We start from the raw sequence: 22,867 nt of genomic DNA, 5'->3' as shown, positions 1-22,867 counted from the left end.
TATATATCTCTGTATGTTGTGTGATTATATGTCATATTACATTATATATCCTGTATGTTGTGTGATTATATGTCATATTACATTATATATCTCTGTATGTTGTGTGATTATATGTCATATTACATTATATATCTCTGTATGTTGTGTGATTATATGTCATATTACATTATATATCTCTGTATGTTGTGTGATTATATGTCATATTACATTATATATCTCTGTATGTTGTGTGATTATATGTCATATTACATTATATATCTCTGTATGTTGTGTGATTATATGTCATATTACATTATATATCTCTGTATGTTGTGTGATTATATGTCATATTACATTATATATCTCTGTATGTTGTGTGATTATATGTCATATTATATTATATATCTCTGTATGTTGTGTGATTATATGTCATATTACATTATATATCTCTGTATGTTGTGTGATTATATGTCATATTACATTATATATCTCTGTATGTTGTGTGATTATATGTCATATTACATTATATATCTCTGTATGTTGTGTGATTATATGTCATATTACATTATATATCTCTGTATGTTGTGTGATTATATGTCATATTACATTATATATCCTGTATGTTGTGTGATTATATGTCATATTACATTATATATCTCTGTATGTTGTGTGATTATATGTCATATTACATTATATATCTCTGTATGTTGTGTGATTATATGTCATATTACATTATATATCTCTGTATGTTGTGTGATTATATGTCTTATTACATTATATATCTCTGTATGTTGTGTGATTATATGTCATATTACATTATATATCCTGTATGTTGTGTGATTATATGTCATATTACATTATATATCTCTGTATGTTGTGTGATTATATGTCATATTACATTATATATCTCTGTATGTTGTGTGATTATATGTCATATTACATTATATATCTCTGTATGTTGTGTGATTATATGTCATATTACATTATATATCTCTGTATGTTGTGTGATTATATGTCATATTACATTATATATCTCTGTATGTTGTGTGATTATATGTCTTATTACATTATATATCTCTGTATGTTGTGTGATTATATGTCATATTACATTATATATCCTGTATGTTGTGTGATTATATGTCATATTACATTATATATCTCTGTATGTTGTGTGATTATATGTCAGTATTACATTATATATCTCTGTATGTTGTGTGATTATATGTCATATTACATTATATATCCTGTATGTTGTGTGATTATATGTCATATTACATTATATATCCCTGTATGTTGTGTGATTATATGTCATATTACATTATATATCCTGTATGTTGTGTGATTATATGTCATATTACATTATATATCTCTGTATGTTGTGTGATTATATGTCATATTACATTATATATCCCTGTATGTTGTGTGATTATATGTCATATTACATTATATATCTCTGTATGTTGTGTGATTATATGTCATATTACATTATATATCTCTGTATGTTGTGTGATTATATGTCATATTACATTATATATCTCTGTATGTTGTGTGATTATATGTCATATTACATTATATATCTCTGTATGTTGTGTGATTATATGTCATATTACATTATATATCCTGTATGTTGTGTGATTATATGTCATATTACATTATATATCTCTGTATGTTGTGTGATTATATGTCATATTACATTATATATCCTGTATGTTGTGTGATTATATGTCATATTACATTATATATCCCTGTATGTTGTGTGATTATATGTCATATTACATTATATATCCTGTATGTTGTGTGATTATATGTCATATTACATTATATATCTCTGTATGTTGTGTGATTATATGTCATATTACATTATATATCTCTGTATGTTGTGTGATTATATGTCATATTACATTATATATCCTGTATGTTGTGTGATTATATGTCATATTACATTATATATCCTGTATGTTGTGTGATTATATGTCATATTACATTATATATCCTGTATGTTGTGTGATTATATGTCATATTACATTATATATCTCTGTATGTTGTGTGATTATATGTCATATTACATTATATATCTCTGTATGTTGTGTGATTATATGTCATATTACATTATATATCTCTGTATGTTGTGTGATTATATGTCATATTACATTATATATCCTGTATGTTGTGTGATTATATGTCATATTACATTATATATCCTGTATGTTGTGTGATTATATGTCATATTATATTATATATCCTGTATGTTGTGTGATTATATGTCATATTACATTATATATCTCTGTATGTTGTGTGATTATATGTCATATTACATTATATATCTCTGTATGTTGTGTGATTATATGTCATATTACATTATATATCTCTGTATGTTGTGTGATTATATGTCATATTACATTATATATCTCTGTATGTTGTGTGATTATATGTCATATTACATTATATATCTCTGTATGTTGTGTGATTATATGTCATATTATATTATATATCTCTGTATGTTGTGTGATTATATGTCAGTATTACATTATATATCTCTGTATGTTGTGTGATTATATGTCATATTACATTACATATCCCTGTATGTTGTGGTCATTCAGGTGATTATCTAATAGTTTCTTGAAGCTATCAATGCTCCCCGCTGAGACCACCGCCTGTGGAAGGGAATTCCACATCCTTGCCGCTCTTACAGTAAAGAACCCTCTACGTAGTTTAAGGTTAAAATAGGATTACCTGTAAAATTCTTTTTTTGGAGTACATCACGGGACACAGAGCCACAGTAATCACTATGTGGGTTATTGGCCACCTTCAGGTGATAGACACTGGCACACCCTAAACAGGAAGTCCCCTCCCACCTCCCTATATAACCCCACCCACTACTGGGAGTACCTCAGTTTTGTAGCAAAGTAATACACATGTATACCAGAAAGAGGGGAGGGAGCTCTGTGTCCCGTGATGTACTTCAAAGAAAAGGATTTTACAGGTAAGCTGTTATAATAATCCTATTTTCTTATCGTACATCACGGGACACAGAGCCATAGTAATTACTGTGTGGGATGTCCCAGAGCAATGCTACCTGAGGGGAGGGGACACAACAAAAGTAGGGCACCAAGAGACCAGAGGACTTATACTGCACCCAAAGGAGATCTCCTCATGACCTTTTACCTCCACCTGATAGAATCTGGTAAATGTATGGACTGAAGACCAAGTTGAGGCTTTGCAGATCTGAGCCATGGAGGCCTGGTGATGCACCGCCCAAGAAGTGGAGTGCGCTTTTGATTTGAGAGGGTGGAATCCTCCTCTTTAAGCCATAAGCCTGAACAGTTACTTGCGGAATCCATTTAGAAATAGTAGATTTTGATGCTGCCTGTCCTTTTTCTAGGACCTTCAGGCCAACAAAACATCAGTTTTTCGAATCTGAGCAGTCGCCTCCAAGTAGACCTTGAGTGCTCTCCCCACACCAAGAGAATGTAGTGATTTCCCTTCCGTAGAACAGGGTTCTGGGAAAAATGAAGGTAGAACAATATCCTGCTTTGGATAAAAACTAGACCTTCGGTAGAAAGATAGGATGAGGACGCAATACTACCTTATCCTTGTGAATAATTAAATAAGGCTCCTTACAGGAAAGAGCAGCCAACTCTGATAGCCTTCTTGCAGAAGAAATGGCTACCAGAAAATTAGTTTCCTTGTCAAAAGGACCAAGGGAAAATATCATATCGGCTCAAAAAGGCTGTTTCAGTAATGCTGACAGAACTAAATTCAAGTCCCAAGGGTTCAGGGGTGACTTAACCGGAGGATTAAGCTGTGTTACCCCCTGAATAAGCTACAAACCAAAGAATGCGAAGTGGTTGGTTTAAATAATACCAACAAGGCCAAAACTTGTCCTTTGATAGTATGCAAGGCCAGCTTCATCTCTAACCTCATCTACAGAAGTCAAGAATTCTACCTATGACATACGTCCTGGGGTGCCAACCCCTGGATTCACACCAGGAGACATATGCCTTCCAGACTCTATAATCTAAGATTCTGGAGGCCGGCTTCCTTGCATAAATCAAGGTAAATACCACTGGACCTGACAGCCCACGCGTCTTCAGAATGTGGGTCTCAAGAGCCAAACCGTTACATTTAGCGTTTGTAAGGTAGGATGGAATACTGGACCTTGTGAGAGAAGATCTGGCCGTGGTTGTAGGGTCCCCTACCGCCATCTTTATGATCTCTGCATACCAAGATCTTCTGGGCCACAAGAATCACAGATTTCCCTTCCTGGGAGCAGCAGAATAGGAGGAAATGCATAAATCAGTGAGAACTGATTCCCCGGGAATACTAAGGCATCTGTTCCGCATGCTAGCGGATCCCCTGTTCTTGACACAAAGTCGTCGACTTCTCGTGCCCCCCTTGGTGATTGATATAGGCCACTGCTGTGGCATTGTCAGATTGGATCCTGACAGGACACTTCCGTAACCTGAACGTCTAGGCCCTCAGGGCCAAGTGCGCTGCCCGAATCTCTAGAATGTTGATGGGCAAGGTCATTGTTACCATCTTCCCGGTAACTTGTAGGAAAGATTTCCCTTCTGCAGATTCTTGGTTATCAACCACCAACTGAGGCTTCGGCGCACCCTGAAGACAGATACATTGGGAAATCTAGAGCTTGGATCTTCTTGTTCCAAGCCGATAATATACTGTTTTGTAGCAGCCTCAAATGAGACTGAGCATAAGGAACGGCCTCGAATGAACCCACCATCTTTCCCAACAACCTCATGCAAAGTCGAATAGAAGGATTCTTCTTTGCCTTGACCACCTGAATCAGTTCCTTTATGGCCCTGATCTTCGCCTAGGGCAAGAATACCCTTTTCTGGGCTGTATCAATAATCAGACTCAGGTATTCTAATCTCCTTGGTAGTTTTTTTTTTTAAGGAGGATTTCTCTAGGTTGAGAATCCAACCTAGGTATTCCAGACAGTTGACTGTGGATCATAATTTGGTCTAAGCGGGCTACCGACTGGTCTATCAAGAGCATATTGTCTAGGTAAGCTATAATCGTTATACCTTGGGCCCTTAATCCGGCTACAGGAAGGGCCAGGACCTTTGTAAATACTCGAGGTGCCGTAGCTAGACCGAAAGGTAGAGCTACAAACTGAAAACAAAGATTTTCTACCTCAAAACGTAGATATTTCTGGTGAGCGGGAAATATAGGTACATGGAGGCATGCATCCCTGATGTCTATTGATGCCAGAAGTTCTCCACCTTGTAGAACGGAGACCACTGATCGGATTAACTCCATGCAAAAAAAGAGCGGATATTCAGAAACCGATTTAGATCTTTGAGATCTAGATTGGGTCCGACATACCCATTTGGTTTTGGTACCGTGAAAAGGTTTAAATAAAACCCCAATCCCTGCTCTTGCATGGGAACCACTAAGATCAATTATTTGAGACAAAATATGGTCCAATGCTTGAAAGAGAGACTTCTTTTCCTCTGGAATCTGAGAAAACGAGGAGACGGGGACTTTCGGAACTCAAGTTTGTACCCTAGAGTTATTGAGGAAGTCACCCATCTGCAGCCTACGGCACCTGGTATTCCCAGGTGGTCCCCCCATCCAGGTACTGACCAGGCCCGACCCTGCTTAGCCTCTGCCTAGCCTCTGAGATCAGACGAGATTGGGCACTTTCAGGGTGATGTGGCCATAGGCTCCCGACACTCTTCCTACCAGACCCGTGAGAACTGCAGAAGTCTTCCTCCCACTCTAAACGAGCGGGGGTGGTGCCCCCTCATAAGGAGGTTCTGGTTCTCCTCTTGAACTTGACAGTGGAGGCCATCGTGACTGCCTGGAGGCAGATGCTCCTGGCACTGAAAAAGAAGCTTGTTTAAATGAAATACGATTAGGCTGCTTTCACACTGGGGCGGTAGGGGGCGTTGGTGGTAAAACAGCGATATTTTTAGCGCTGTTTTGCCGCGGTATTCGGCCGCTAGCGGTGCGGTTTTAACCCCCCGCTGGCGGCTGAAAAAGGGTTAAAACCACTCGTATAGCGCGGCTGTAGCCGCGGTATTGCCACGCTGTCCCATTGATTTCAATGGGCAGGAGCAGTTTAGGAGCGGTGAATACACCGCTCCTTCACCGCTCCAAAGATGCAGCTTGCAGGAGATTTTTTCTTCTCCTGCCAGCGCATCGCTTCAGTGTGAAAGCCCTCGGTGCCCTCGGGGCTTTCACACTGAACAAACAGCGGAGGCTGTTTAGGGGCGGTTTGCAGGCAGTATTTTTAGCGCAATAATGCCTGCAAACCGCCCCAGGGTGAAAGGGGTCTAAATGTGCCAAAGGAATGTCTGTGTCACCTCTTACATGACCCTTTTTTAGCTTTTGTGTCTCTCCGACAGCTGCAGTCAGCAAAAAAATAGAGCCTTTTAAAAGTACCCCTGTGCTGGACATTGCTGCACGCCAACGCCGCGCTAAGCCACGCCCCCCCGCCGCAGGGATTTCTGTGGTAAAACCAACAGACCCAATCTTCACACCTCACAGTTGGCTTTGTTTAAAAAAACCTTCAGAAACTGGGGCCCCTTTTTATAGGGTGTTCCACACTACTGGACCCGTATAGCACCCCGCCAGGAAAAACTTATGGCTGAAAAAACCAAAAGCACCGGATCCCAGGGTCCAGCTGTCTAGAAGGAGAAGCGTTACGGGATAAACCTCGTTTCTTCCGCCACAAGGCCTGGGTACCATTCAATTCGGCCAAAAAAGACACTTTGAATGGATCCGGCTGCATGGCAACCCCAGCAAGGAATATTCCAGAGGAGCTCAGTGCAGCACATCTTCACTCGTGACCAACACCTAAGACACTGGCGGAAACAACGGAGGTACTCCCAGTAGTGGGAGGGGTTATATAGGGAGGGGACTTTCTGTTTAGGGTGTGCCAGTTTCCATCACCTGAAGGTGGCCTATAACCCACATAGTGATTACTATGGCTCTGTGTCCCGTGATGTACGATAAGAAACCTCTTTTCTTCTAATTTTAATGAGTGGCCACGTGTCTTGTTAAACTCGCTTTCACTGGAGATAGATGGAGACATTTATTGGATGGATGGAGACATGGATGGATGGAAACATGGATGGAGACATGGATGGATGGATGGAGACATGGATGGATGGATGGAGACATGGATGGATGGAAACATGGATGGAGACATGGATGGATGGAGACATGGATGGATGGATGGAGACATGGATGGATGGATGGAGACATGGATGGATGGAGACATGGATGGATGGAGACATGGATGGATGGATGGAGACATGGATGGATGGAGACATGGATGGATGGAGACATGGATGGATGGATGGAGACATGGATGGATGGAGACATGGATGGATGGATGGAGACATGGATGGAAACATGGATGGATGGAGACATGGATGGATGGAGACATGGATGGATGGAGACATGGATGGAAACATGGATGGATGGAAACATGGATGGATACATGGATGGATGGATGGAGACATGGATGGATGGATGGAGACATGGATGGATGGATGGTGACATGGATGGATGGATGGTGACATGGATGGATGGATGGTGACATGGATGGATGGTGACATGGATGGATGGATGGATGGATGGAGACATGGATCGATGGATGGAGACATGGATCGATGGATGGAGACATGGATAGATGGATGGAGACATGGATAGATGGATGGATGGATAGATGGATGGATAGATGGATGGTGACATGGATGGATGGATGGATGGATGGATGGATTGTGACATGGATGGAGACATGGATGGATGGATGGAGACATGGATGGATGGATGGAGACATGGATGGATGGAGACATGGATGGATGGATGGAGACATGGATGGATGGATGGATGGAGACATGGATGGATGGATGGATGGAGACATGGATGGATGGATGGAGACATGGATGGATGGATGGAGACATGGATGGATGGATGGAGACATGGATGGATGGATGGATGGAGACATGGATGGATGGAGACATGGATGGATGGATGGAGACATGGATGGATGGATGGAGATATGGATGGATGGAGACATGGATGGATGGATGGTGACATGGATGGATGGATGGATGGAGACATGGATGGATGGAGACATGGATGGATGGAGACATGGATGGATGGAGACATGGATGGATGGAGACATGGATGGATGGATGGAGACATGGATGGAGACATGGATGGATGGATGGAGACATGGATGGATGGAGACATGGATGGATGGATGGATGGAGACATGGATGGATGGAGACATGGATGGATGGAGACATGGATGGATGGAGACATGGATGGATGGATGGATGGAGACATGGATGGTTGGATGGATGGATGGTTGGATGGATGGATGGAGACATGGATAGATGGATGGAGACATGGATGGATGGAGACATGGAGGGATGGATGGTGACATGGAGGGATGGAGACATGGAGGGATGGAGACATGGAGGGATGGAGACATGGATGGAGACATGGATGGAGACATGGATGGAGACATGGATGGAGACATGGATGGATGGAGACATGGATGGATGGAGACATGGATGGATGGATGGAGACATGGATGGATGGATGGATGGAGACATGGATGGATGGAGACATGGATAGACGGATGGACGGGGGAGGGGGACTCTTACCGGTTTGGGGGTTCTCTTGAGGTGTAGGAAGGCCCTCTGGCCGGTTTTGTTGTAGTGTCGTTCTACATAAGATCTTCCGTATCCCAGGAAGGTGTTCATACAGATGTAAAGACCGCCATCCGATTCCTACAACACGAGACAAGAGAGTCATCACCATCCCTCATATCAGGGGATTCCTCAGACAAGCCACTCCCACCTGTACAGCCCTCCAATCACTGCAATGCGCCCCTCCTGGGTGATCCCTCCTCCCCTAATTCCAGCCACACCCCCTCCAGCAGCTCCATACCCCCATAAAAGAAGAGGAGCCCCTCCTGATCCCCGGTGCAACGCTCTTCAGGATTCATTACACTTCAGTCATGTGATCAATCATCAGGCGGGGTGACACACACTAGGCGGAGGTTGGGGGCGGGGTGACACACACTAGGCGGAGGTTGGGGGCGGGGTGACACACACTAGGCGGAGGTTGGGGGCGGGGTGACACACACTAGGCGGAGGTTGGGGGCGGGGTGACACACACTAGGCGGAGGTTGGGGGCGGGGTGACACACAGTAGGCGGAGGTTGGGGGCGGGGTGACACACAGTAGGCGGAGGTTGGGGGCGGGGTGACACACACTAGGCGGAGGTTGGGGGCGGGGTGACACACAGTAGGCGGAGGTTGGGGGCGGGGTGACACACACTAGGCGGAGGTTGGGGGGCGGGGTGACACACAGTAGGCGGAGGTTGGGGGCGGGGTGACACACACTAGGCGGAGGTTGGGGGGCGGGGTGACACACTAGGCGGAGGTTGGGGGCGGGGTGACACACTAGGCGCAGGTTGGGGGCGGGGTGACACACTAGGCGCAGGTTGGGGGCGGGGTGACACACACTAGGCGGAGGTTGGGGCGGGGTGACACACTAGGCGCAGGTTGGGGGCGGGGTGACACACTAGGCGCAGGTTGGGGGCGGGGTGACACACTAGGCGCAGGTTGGGGGCGGGGTGACACACTAGGCGCAGGTTGGGGGCGGGGTGACACACTAGGCGCAGGTTGGGGGCGGGGTGACACACTAGGCGCAGGTTGGGGGCGGGGTGACACACTAGGCGCAGGTTGGGGGCGGGGTGACACACTAGGCGCAGGTTGGGGGCGGGGTGACACACTAGGCGCAGGTTGGGGGCGGGGTGACACACACTAGGCGGAGGTTGGGGGCGGGGTGACACTAGGCGGAGGTTGGGGGCGGGGTGACACTAGGCGGAGGTTGGGGGCGGGGTGACACTAGGCGGAGGTTGGGGGCGGGGTGACACTAGGCGGAGGTTGGGGGCGGGGTGACACTAGGCGGAGGTTGGGGGCGGGGTGACACTAGGCGGAGGTTGGGGGCGGGGTGACACTAGGCGGAGGTTGGGGGCGGGGTGACACTAGGCGGAGGTTGGGGGCGGGGTGACACTAGGCGGAGGTTGGGGGCGGGGTGACACTAGGCGGAGGTTGGGGGCGGGGTGACACTAGGCGGAGGTTGGGGGGCGGGGTGACACTAGGCGGAGGTTGGGGGCGGGGTGACACACACTAGGCGGAGGTTGGGGGGCGGGGTGACACACAGTAGGCGGAGGTTGGGGGGCGGGGTGACACACAGTAGGCAGAGGTTGGGGGCGGGGTGACACACACTAGGCGGAGGTTGGGGGCGGGGTGACACACACTAGGCGGAGGTTGGGGGCGGGGTGACACACTGGGCGGAGGTTGGGGGCGGGGTGACACACAGTAGGCAGAGGTTGGGGGCGGGGTGACACACTAGGCGGAGGTTGGGGGCGGGGTGACACACTAGGCGGAGGTTGGGGGGCGGGGTGACACACACTAGGCGGAGGTTGGGGGCGGGGTGACACACACTAGGCGGAGGTTGGGGGCGGGGTGACACACAAGGCGGAGGTTGGGGGCGGGGCGACACACTAGGCGGAGGTTGGGGGCGGGGTGACACACTAGGCGGAGGTTGGGGGCGGGGTGACACACTAGGCGGAGATTGGGGGCGGGGTGACACACTAGGCGGAGGTTGGGGGCGGGGTGACACACTAGGCGGAGGTTGGGGGCGGGGTGACACACTAGGCGGAGGTTGGGGGCGGGGTGACACACAGTAGGCGGAGGTTGGGGGCGGGGTGACACACTAGGTGGAGGTTGGGGGGCGGGGTGACACAGTAGGCGGAGGTTGGGGGCGGGGTGACACACTAGGCGGAGGTTGGGGGCGGGGTGACACACTAGGCGGAGGTTGGGGGCGGGGTGACACACTAGGCGGAGGTTGGGGGCGGGGTGACACACTAGGCGGAGGTTGGGGGCGGGGTGACACACTAGGCGGAGGTTGGGGGCGGGGTGACACACTAGGCGGAGGTTGGGGGCGGGGTGACACACTAGGCGGAGGTTGGGGGCGGGGTGACACACTAGGCGGAGGTTGGGGGCGGGGTGACACACTAGGCGGAGGTTGGGGGCGGGGTGACACACACTAGGCGGAGGTTGGGGGCGGGGTGACACACTAGGCGGAGGTTGGGGGCGGGGTGACACACACTAGGCGGAGGTTGGGGGCGGGGTGACACACACTAGGCGGAGGTTGGGGGCGGGGTGACACACAGTAGGCGGAGGTTGGGGGCGGGGTGACACACTAGGCGGAGGTTGGGGGCGGGGTGACACACACTAGGCGGAGGTTGGGGGTGGGGTGACACACAGTAGGCGGAGGTTGGGGGCGGGGTGACACACTAGGCGGAGGTTGGGGGCGGGGTGACACACTAGGCGGAGGTTGGGGGCGGGGTGACACACACTAGGCGGAGGTTGGGGGCGGGGTGACACACAGTAGGCGGAGGTTGGGGGCGGGGTGACACACAGTAGGCGGAGGTTGGGGGCGGGGTGACACACTAGGCGGAGGTTGGGGGTGGGGTGACACAGTAGGCGGAGGTTGGGGGCGGGGTGACACACACTAGGCGGAGGTTGGGGGTGGGGTGACACAGTAGGCGGAGGTTGGGGGCGGGGTGACACACACTAGGCGGAGGTTGGGGCGGGGTGACACACTAGGCGGAGGTTGGGGGCGGGGTGACACACTAGGCGGAGGTTGGGGGCGGGGTGACACACACTAGGCAGAGGTTGGGGGCGGGGTGACACACTAGGCGGAGGTTGGGGGGCGGGGTGACACACAGTAGGCGGAGGTTGGGGGCGGGGTGACACACAGTAGGCAGAGGTTGGGGGCGGGGTGACACACAGTAGGCAGAGGTTGGGGGCGGGGTGACACTAGGCGGAGGTTGGGGGCGGGGTGACACTAGGCGGAGGTTGGGGGCGGGGTGACACACACTAGGCGGAGGTTGGGGGCGGGGTGACACACACTAGGCGGAGGTTGGGGGCGGGGTGACACACTAGGCGGAGGTTGGGGGGCGGGGTGACACACAGTAGGCAGAGGTTGGGGGCGGGGTGACACACTAGGCGGAGGTTGGGGGCGGGGTGACACACTAGGCGAAGGTTGGGGGCGGGGTGACACACTAGGCGGAGGTTGGGGGCGGGGTGACACTAGGCGGAGGTTGGGGGCGGGGTGACACACACTAGGCGGAGGTTGGGGGCGGGGTGACACACTAGGCGGAGGTTGGGGGCGGGGTGACACACTAGGCGGAGGTTGGGGGCGGGGTGACACACAGTAGGCGGAGGTTGGGGGGCGGGGTGACACACAGTAGGCGGAGGTTGGGGGCGGGGTGACACACTAGGCGGAGGTTGGGGGCGGGGTGACACACTAGGCGGAGGTTGGGGGCGGGGTGACACACTAGGCGGAGGTTGGGGGCGGGGTGACACACTAGGCGGAGGTTGGGGGCGGGGTGACACACTGGGCGGAGGTTGGGGGCGGGGTGACACACACTAGGCGGAGGTTGGGGGCGGGGTGACACACTAGGCGGAGGTTGGGGGCGGGGTGACACTAGGCGGAGGTTGGGGGCGGGGTGACACACTAGGCGGAGGTTGGGGGCGGGGTGACACACTAGGCGGAGGTTGGGGGCGGGTTGACACACTAGGCGGAGGTTGGGGGTGGGGTGACACACAGTAGGCGGAGGTTGGGGGCGGGGTGACACACTAGGCGGAGGTTGGGGGCGGGGTGACACACACTAGGCGGAGGTTGGGGGCGGGGTGACACACAGTAGGCGGAGGTTGGGGGCGGGGTGACACACACTAGGCGGAGGTTGGGGGCGGGGTGACACACAGTAGGCGGAGGTTGGGGGCGGGGTGACACACTAGGCGGAGGTTGGGGGCGGGGTGACACACACTAGGCGGAGGTTGGGGGCGGGGTGACACACAGTAGGCGGAGGTTGGGGGCGGGGTGACACACTAGGCGGAGGTTGGGGGCGGGGTGACACACTGGGCGGAGGTTGGGGGCGGGGTGACACACACTAGGCGGAGGTTGGGGGCGGGTTGACACACTAGCCGGAGGTTGGGGGCGGGGTGACACACTAGGCGGAGGTTGGGGGCGGGGTGACACACACTAGGCGGAGGTTGGGGGCGGGGTGACACACACTAGGCGGAGGTTGGGGGCGGGGTGACACACTAGGCGGAGGTTGGGGGCGGGGTGACACACTAGGCGGAGGTTGGGGGCGGGGTGACACACTAGGCGGAGGTTGGGGGCGGGGTGACACACTAGGCGGAGGTTGGGGGCGGGGTGACACACTAGGCGGAGGTTGGGGGCGGGGTGACACACTAGGCGGAGGTTGGGGGCGGGGTGACACACTAGGCGGAGGTTGGGGGCGGGGTGACACACTAGGCGGAGGTTGGGGGCGGGGTGACACACTAGGCGGAGGTTGGGGGCGGGGTGACACACTAGGCGGAGGTTGGGGGCGGGGTGACACACTAGGCGGAGGTTGGGGGCGGGGTGACACACTAGGCGGAGGTTGGGGGCGGGGTGACACACTAGGCGGACAATGGGGGAGGGGTGACACACTAGGCGGAGGTTGGGGGCGGGGTGACACACTAGGCGGACAATGGGGGAGGGGTGACACACTAGGCGGACAATGGGGGAGGGGTGACACACTCTGCGGAGAATGGGGGAGGGGTGACACACTCTGCGGAGAATGGGGGAGGGGTGACACACTCTGCGGAGAATGGGGGAGGGGTGACACACTCTGCGGAGAATGGGGGCGGGGTGATGACATCACAGTGCCTCATACTCTCCAGCAGAATCCCGGGTGACAACACAGGAGCAAATCAGGAAGCCGGAGACACAGCGTTGTCACCCATAAGAGGAAACGCCTGAATGCGGATGGCGGATCACCGGGGATAATGATGAGAACATTTCTATCACATGCATGACATGACCCATGGGGGGAGGGGCCTATTTCTTTCTCCATGCTCCACCCCCCGGTCACATGACTTTTTAGGTACGCCACTGTGCACATAGCCATGCCCACAATGTTTCTACCCCTTTAAACATTTTAGCAACAAACTAAATAGAATTAAAAATAAATCTGATGATCAATAATCGATCACAGGAAGATCATCAATAATAAATAATGAATGAGGAGGAAGAGGGAGCGGCCGCGCACCTATTATACGATATACGGTCCTCTCCTGTGTGTAGGGGGGAGGGGGCGCCCCTACTATACGATATACAGTCCCCCTCGGCTCTCTATGGGGGGTGGCACTCCTATTATACGATATACGGTCCCCCTCGGCTCTCTATGGGGGGTGGCGCCCCTATTACACGATATACGGTCCCCCTCGGCTCTCTATGGGGGGTGGTGCCCCTATTACACGATATGTGGTCCCCTCGGCTCTCTATGAAGGGGGCGCCCCTACTATACGATATACGGTCCCCCTCGGCTCTCTATGAAGGGGGCGCCCCTACTATACGATATACGGTCCCCTCGGCTCTCTATGGGGGGTGGTGCCCCCATTATACGATATACGTTCCCCTCAGCTCTCTATGAAGGGGGCGCCCCTATTATACGATATACGGTCCCCTCGGCTCTCTATGGGTGGTGGCGCTCCTATTACACGCTATACGGTCCCCTCGGCTCTGTGTATAGGGAATGGGGGGCGCCCCTACTATACGATATACGGTCCCCTCGGCTCTCTATGAAGGGGGCGCCCCTACTATACGATATACGGTCCCCCTCGGCTCTCTATGAAGGGGGCGCCCCTACTATACGATATACGGTCCCCTCGGCTCTCTATGGGGGGGTGGCGCCCCTACTATACGATATACGGTCCCCCTCGGCTCTCTATGAAGGGGGCGCCCCTACTATACGATATACGGTCCCCTCGGCTCTCTATGGGGGGGGGCGCCCCTATTACACCATATACGGTCCCCTCAGCTCTGTGTATAGGGAATGGGGGGCGCCCCTACTATACGATATACGGTCCCCCTTGGCTCTCTATGGGGGGTGGCGCCTCTATTATACGGTCCCCTTTGGCTCTCTATGGGGGGTGGCGCCCCTATTACACGATATACGGTCCCCTCGGCTCTCTATGGGGGGGTGGCGCCCCTATTATACGATATACCCCCCTCGGCTCTCTATGGGGGGTCGCGCCCCTATTATACAGTCCCCCATGGCTCTCTATGGGGGTGGCACCCCTATTACACGATATACGGTCCCCTCGGCTCTCTATGGGGGGTGGCGCCCCTATTATACGGTCCCCCTTGGCTCTCTATGGGGGTGGCGCCCCTATTACACGATATACGGTCCCCTCGGCTCTCTATGAAGGGGGCGCCCCTGCTATACGATATACGGTCCCCTCGGCCCTCTATGGGGGTGGCGCCCCTATTATACTATATACGGTCCCCTCAGCTCTGTGTATAGGGAATGGGGGGCGCCCCTACTATACGATATAGGGTCCCCCTTGGCTCTCTATGGGGGGTGGTGCCCCTATTACACGATATACGGTCCCCTCGGCTCGCTATAGGGGGTGGCTCCCCTATTATACGGTCCCCTCGGCTCTCTATGGGGGGGCGCCCCTACTATACGATATACGGTCCCCCTCGGCTCTCTATGGGGGGTGGTGCCCCATTACACTATATACGGTCCCCTCGGCTCTCTATGAAGGGTGCGCCCCTATTACACTATATACGGTCCCCTCAGCTGTGTATAGGGAATGGTGGGCGCCCCTACTATACGATATAGGGTCCCTCTTGGCTCTCTATGGGGGGGTGGCGCCCCTATTACACGATATACGGTCCCCTCGGTTCTCTATAGGGGATGGCGCCCCTATTATCAGGTCCCCCTTGGCTCTCTATGTGGGGGTGGCGCCCCTATTACACGATATACGGTCCCCTCGGCTCTCTATGGGGGGTGGCGCCCCTACTATACGATATACCCCCCTCGGCTCTCTATGGGGGGTGGCGCCCCTATTATACGGTCCCCCTTGGCTCTCTATGGGGGGTGGCGCCCCTTTTACACGATATACGGTCCCCTCGGCTCTCTATGAAGGGGGCGCCCCTGCTATACGATATACGGTCCCCCTCGACTCTCTATGGGGGGTGGTGCCCCATTACACTATATACGGTCCCCTCGGCTCTCTATGAAGGGTGCGCCCCTATTACATTATATACGGTCCCCTCAGCTCTGTGTATAGGGAATGGGGGGCGCCCCTACTATACAATATACGGTCCCCCTTGGCTCTCTATGGGGGGGTGGCGCCCCTATTACACGATATACGGTCCCCTCGGCTCTCTATGGGGGATGGCGCCCCTATTATACGGTCCCCCTTGGCTCTCTATGGGGGGGTGGCGCCCCTATTATACGGTCCCCCTCGGCTCTCTATGGGGGGTGGCGCCCCTATTACACGATATACGGTCCCCTCGGCTCTCTATGGGGGATGGCGCCCCTATTATACGGTCCCCCTTGGCTCTCTATGGGGGGGTGGCGCCCCTATTATACGGTCCCCCTCGGCTCTCTATGGGGGGTGGTGCCCCTATTATACGATATACGGTCCCCTCGGCTCTCTATGGGGGGTGGCGCCCCTATTATACAGTCCCCCATGGCTCTCTATGGGGGGGCGCGCCCCTATTACACGATATACGGTCCCCTCGGCTCTCTATGGGGGATGGCATCCCTATTATACGGTCCCCCTCGGCTCTCTATGGGGGTGGCGCCCCTAATACACTATATACGGTCCCCCTAGGCTCTCTATGTGTGGGTGGCGCCCCTATTACACTATATACGGTCCCCTTGTCTCTCTATGGGGGGTGTCGCCCCTATTATACAGTCCCCCTTGGCTCTCTATGGGGGGGTGGCGCCCCTATTATACGATATACGGTCCCCTCGGCTCTCTATGGGGGGGGCGCCCCTATTACACGATATACGGTCCCCCTTGGCTCTCTATGGGGGGTGTCGCCCCTATTATACAGTCCCCCTCGGCTCTCTATGGGGGGGTGGCGCCCCTATTATACGATATACGGTCCCCCTTGGCTCTCTATGGGGGGGGCGTGCCCCTATTACACGATATACGGTCCCCTCGGCTCTGTGTATTGGGAATGGGGTGCGCCCCTATTAAACGGTCCCTCTCGGCTCTCTATGGGGGGTGGTGCCCCATTACACGATATACGGTCCCCTCGGCTCTCTATGGGGGGGGGGCGCCCCTACTATACGATATACGGTCCCCTCGGCTCTGTGTATTGGGAATGGGGGCGCCCCTATTATACGGTCCCCTCGGCTCTCTATGGGGGGGGCGCCCCTATTACACGATATACGGTCCCCCTTGGCTCTCTATGGGGGGTGTCGCCCCTATTATACGGTCCCCTCGGCTCTCTATGGGGGGGTGGCGCCCCTATTATACGATATACGGTCCCCTCGGCTCTGTGTATTGGGAATGGGGGCGCCCCTATTATACGGTCCCCTCGGCTGTCTATGGGGGGGGCGCCCCTATTATAGTCCCCCTTGGCTCTCTATGGGGGGGCGCCCCTATTACACGATATACGGTCCCCTCGGCTCTCTATGGGGGTGGCGCCCCTATTATACGGTCCCCTTGGCTCTCTATGGGGGGGGCGCCCCTATTATACGGTCCCCCTTGGCTCTCTATGGGGGGGCGCCCCTATTATACGGTCCCCCTTGGCTCTCTATGGGGGGGCGCCCCTATTATACGGTCCCCCTTGGTTCTCTATGGGGGGGCGCCCCTATTATACGGTCCCCCTTGGCTCTCTATGGGGGGGTGGCGCCCCTATTATACGGTCCCCTCGGCTCTCTATGGGGGGGGCGCCCCTATTATACGGTCCCCTCGGCTGTCTATGGGGGGGGCGCCCCTATTATACGGTCCCCTCGGCTGTCTATGGGGGGGGCGCCCCTATTATAGTCCCCCTTGGCTCTCTATGGGGGGGCGCCCCTACTATACGATATACGGTCCCCTTGGCTCTCTATGGGGGGGTGGCGCCCCTATTATACTATATACACGGTCCCCTCAGCTCTGTGTATAGGGAATGGGGGGCGCCCCTACTATACGATATAGGGTCCCCCTTGGCTCTCTATGGGGGTGGCGCCTCTATTACACTATATACGGCCCCCCTCGGCTCTCTATGGGGGGGCGCGCCCCTATTATACGGTTCCCCTTGGCTCTCTATGGGGGGGGGCGCCCCTATTATACGGTCCCCCTTGGCTCTCTATGGGGGGGTGGCGCCCCTATTATACGGTCCCCCTTGGCTCTCTATGGGGGGGTGGCGCCCCTATTATACGGTCCCCCTTGGCTCTCTATGGGGGGTGGCGCCACTATTATACGGTCCCCCTTGGCTCTCTATGGGGGGGGGCGCCACTATTATACGGTCCCCTTTGGCTCTCTATGGGGGGGGGCGCCACTATTATACGGTCCCCCTTGGCTCTCTATGGGGGGGTGGCGCCCCTATTATACGGTCCCCCTTGGCTCTCTATGGGGGGTGGCGCCCCTATTATACGGTCCCCCTCGGCTCTCTATGGGGGGGGGGCGCCCCTATTATACGGTCCCCCTTGGCTCTCTATGGGGGGTGGCGCCCCTATTACACGATATACGGTCCCCCTTGGCTCTCTATGGGGGGGTGGCGCCCCTATTATACGGTCCCCCTTGGCTCTCTATGGGGGGGCGCCCCTATTATACGGTCCCCCTTGGCTCTCTATGGGGGGTGGCGCCCCTATTATACGGTCCCCCTCGGCTCTCTATGGGGTGGCGCCCCTATTACACGATATACGGTCCCCTCGGCTCTGTGTAGGGGGAATAGGGGGCGCCCCTACTATACGGTCCCCCTTGGCTCTCTATGGGGGGGCGCCCCTATTATACGGTCCCCCTTGGCTCTCTATGGAGGGGTGGCGCCCCTATTATACGGTCCCCCTCGGCTCTCTATGGGGTGGCGCCCCTATTACACGATATACGGTCCCCTCGGCTCTGTGTAGGGGGAATGGGGGGCGCCCCTACTATACGGTCCCCCTTGGCTCTCTATGGGGGGGTGGCGCCCCTACTATACGGTCCCCCTTGGCTCTCTATGGGGGTGGCGCCCCTATTATACGGTCCCCCTTGGCTCTCTATGGGGGGGTGGCGCCCCTATTATACGGTCCCCCTTGGCTCTCTATGGGGGGGGGCGCCACTATTATACGGTCCCCCTTGGCTCTCTATGGGGGTGGCGCCCCTATTATACGGTCCCCCTTGGCTCTCTATGGGGGGGTGGCGCCCCTATTATACGGTCCCCCTTGGCTCTCTATGGGGGGGTGGCGCCCCTATTATACGGTCCCCCTTGGCTCTCTATGGGGGGGGCGCCACTATTATACGGTCCCCCTTGGCTCTCTATGGGGGGGTGGCGCCCCTATTATACGGTCCCCCTTGGCTCTCTATGGGGGGGGGCGCCACTATTATACGGTCCCCCTTGGCTCTCTATGGGGGTGGCGCCCCTATTATACGGTCCCCCTTGGCTCTCTATGGGGGGTGGCGCCCCTATTATACGGTCCCCCTTGGCTCTCTATGGGGGGGGGCGCCACTATTATACGGTCCCCCTTGGCTCTCTATGGGGGGGTGGCGCCCCTATTATACGGTCCCCCTCGGCTCTCTATGGGGTGGCGCCCCTATTATACGGTCCCCCTTGGCTCTCTATGGGGGGTGGCGCCCCTATTATACGGTCCCCCTTGGCTCTCTATGGAGGGGTGGCGCCCCTATTATACGGTCCCCCTTGGCTCTCTATGGGGGTGGCGCCCCTATTATACGGTCCCCCTTGGCTCTCTATGGGGGGGTGGCGCCCCTATTATACGGTCCCCCTTGGCTCTCTATGGGGGGTGGCGCCCCTATTATACGGTCCCCCTTGGCTCTCTATGGGGGGGGGCGCCACTATTATACGGTCCCCCTTGGCTCTCTATGGGGGTGGCGCCCCTATTATACGGTCCCCCTTGGCTCTCTATGGGGGGGCGCCCCTATTATACGATATACGGTCCCCTCGGCTCTGTGTATAGGGAATGGGGGGCGCCCCTATTACACGATATACGGTACACACCGGGGTCTGGAAGGAGAGCGCGCACTCGTCTTTGTGGACCCGATCTCCGGCCCGGGGGAGACGAATACTCGGCAGCACCGATAAGAGCGCTTCCTTCACGTCCACCATGACTCCGGCTCCCGCACTGATACACCTCGCTCTCTCTCTCCCCGTTTCCTCTTCCGGTGACGGTCTGTCCCTCCCGCTGATCACACTCGGTGGTGACTGGACTGATGGTAAGTGAGGGGAGGAGAGAGTGCGCATGCGCGGAGGACAATGACAGAGCAGGTCTGTGTAGTTACGGCGCCTGCGCGGAGGTGGGGACGTCGTTCCGCGGTGACGTCGTAAGATAAGGGCAGCCATGATGCTTAAGGGCATAATATATTCTGAGGAAGAGAACCTCCTCTATATGTATCCCGCTGACACTGCTGAGATTTCCTCATACTAATTCCAATCTACTGACTTTTCTGCTGTTTTCCTTTCATGTGAGGAAAAAAAAGGTCAAAAAGAGGAAAGTGTCTGAGGGTGATAGGTGACATGGCTGGTGATAGGTGACACGGCGGGTGATAGGTGACACGGCTGGTGATAGGTGACACGGCTGGTGATAGGTGACACTGAGGGTGATAGGTGACATGGCTGGTGATAGGAGACACTGAGGGTGATAGGTGACATGGCTGGTGATAGGAGACACTGAGGGTGATAGGTGACACGGCTGGTGATAGGTGACACGGCTGGTGAGAGGTGACACAGCTGGTGATAGGTGACACGGCTGGTGATAGGTGACACGGCTGGTGATAGGTGACACGGCTGGTGATAGGTGACACTGAGGGTGATAGGTGACATGGCTGGTGATAGGTGACACTGAGGGTGATAGGTGACACGGCTGGTGATAGGTGACACGGCTGGTGATAGGAGACACTGAGGGTGATAGGTGACACGGCTGGGGATAGGTGACACGGCTGGTGATAGGTGACACGGAGGGTGATATGTGACACGGCAGGTGATAGGAGACACTGAGGGTGATAGGTGACACGGCTGGTGATAGGTGACACGGCTGGTGATAGGTGACACGGAGGGTGATATGTGACACGGCAGGTGATAGGAGACACGGCTGGTGATAGGTGACACGGCTGGTGATAGGAGACACTGAGGGTGATAGGTGACATGGCTGGTGATAGGTGACACTGAGGGTGATAGGTGACACGGCTGGTGATAGGAGACACGGCTGGTGATAGGAGACACTGAGGGTGATAGGTGACACTGAGGGTGATAGGTGACACGGCTGGTGATAGGAGACACTGAGGGTGATAGGTGACATGGCTGGTGATAGGTGACACGGCTGGTGATAGGTGACACGGCTGGTGATAGGTGACACGGAGGGTGATAGGTGACACTGAGGGTGATAGGTGACACGGCTGGTGATAGGTGACACGGAGGGTGATAGGTGACACGGCTGGTGATAGGTGACACGGCTGGTGATAGGAGACACTGAGGTTGATAGGTGACACGGCTGGTGATAGGTGACACGGCAGGTGATAGGAGACACTGAGGGTGATAGGTGACACGGCTGGTGATAGGTGACACGGCTGGTGATAGGAGACACTGAGGGTGATAGGTGACATGGCTGGTGATAGGTGACACGGCTGGTGATAGGAGACACTGAGGGTGATAGGTGACATGGCTGGTGATAGGAGACACTGAGGGTGATAGGTGACATGGCTGGTGATAGGAGACACTGAGGGTGATAGGTGACACTGAGGGTGATAGGTGACACGGCTGGTGATAGGAGACACTGAGGGTGATAGGTGACACGGCTGGTGATAGGTGACACGGCTGGTGATAGGTGACACGGCGGGTGATAGGTGACACGGCAGGTGATAGGTGACACGGCTGGTGATAGGTGACACGGCTGGTGATAGGTGACACTGAGGGTGATAGATGACATGGCTGGTGATAGGTGACACGGCTGGTGATAGGTGACACGGCTGGTGATAGGTGACACGGAGGGTGATAGGTGACACTGAGGGTGATAGGTGACACGGCTGGTGATAGGTGACACGGAGGGTGATAGGTGACACTGAGGGTGATAGGTGACACGGCTGGTGATACGTGACACGGCTGGTGATAGGAGACACTGAGGGTGATAGGTGACACGGCTGGTGATAGGTGACACGGCAGGTGATAGGAGACACTGAGGGTGATAGGTGACACGGCTGGTGATAGGTGACACGGCTGGTGATAGGAGACACTGAGGGTGATAGGTGACACGGCTGGTGATAGGAGACACTGAGCGTGATAGGTGACATGGCTGGTGATAGGTGACACGGCTGGTGATAGGAGACACTGAGGGTGATAGGTGACACTGAGGGTGATAGGTGACATGGCTGGTGATAGGAGACACTGAGAGTGATAGGTGACATGGCTGGTGATAGGTGACACTGAGGGTGATAGGTGACACTGAGGGTGATAGGTGACACGGCTGGTGATAGGTGACACGGCTGGTGATAAGTGACACGGCGGGTGATAGGTGACACGACGGGTGATAGGTGACACGGCTGGTGATAGGTGACACGGCTGGTGATAGGTGACACTGAGGGTGATAGGTGACACGGCTGGTGATAGGTGACACGGCTGGTGATAGGTGACACTGAGGGTGATAGGTGACACGGCTGGTGATAGGAGACACTGAGGGTGATAGGTGATAGGAGACATGGCTGGTGATAGGTGACATGGCAGGTGATAGGAGACACTGAGGGTGATAGGTGATAGGTGACACGGCTGGTGATAGGTGACACGGCTGGTGATAGGTGACACGGCTGGTGATAGGAGACACTGAGGGTGATAGGTGATAGG

General features: G+C 53.9%; 1 protein-coding gene across 1 annotated transcript in view; it reads right to left on the bottom strand.

Moving 5' to 3' along the window:
- The window catches only part of LOC141105517 (ubiquitin carboxyl-terminal hydrolase 5-like), a gene marked incomplete in the record, with an annotated part of 87,434 nt that extends 67,131 nt beyond the window's left edge, over positions 1-20,303 (bottom strand). The window contains 2 exon segments of the mRNA XM_073595378.1: positions 8,628-8,753; positions 20,036-20,303. Of these exon segments, the coding sequence (XP_073451479.1) occupies positions 8,628-8,753; positions 20,036-20,278 (369 nt within the window).
- Between the last annotated feature and the right edge of the window lie 2,564 nt (positions 20,304-22,867).

This window comes from Aquarana catesbeiana, linkage group LG08 (genome assembly GCF_042186555.1).
Source record: "Aquarana catesbeiana isolate 2022-GZ linkage group LG08, ASM4218655v1, whole genome shotgun sequence".
Classification (NCBI taxonomy): Eukaryota; Metazoa; Chordata; class Amphibia; order Anura; family Ranidae; genus Aquarana; species Aquarana catesbeiana.
Note: the sequence above shows the minus strand (reverse complement) of the source record. Positions and strands in the feature narration are given on the sequence as shown.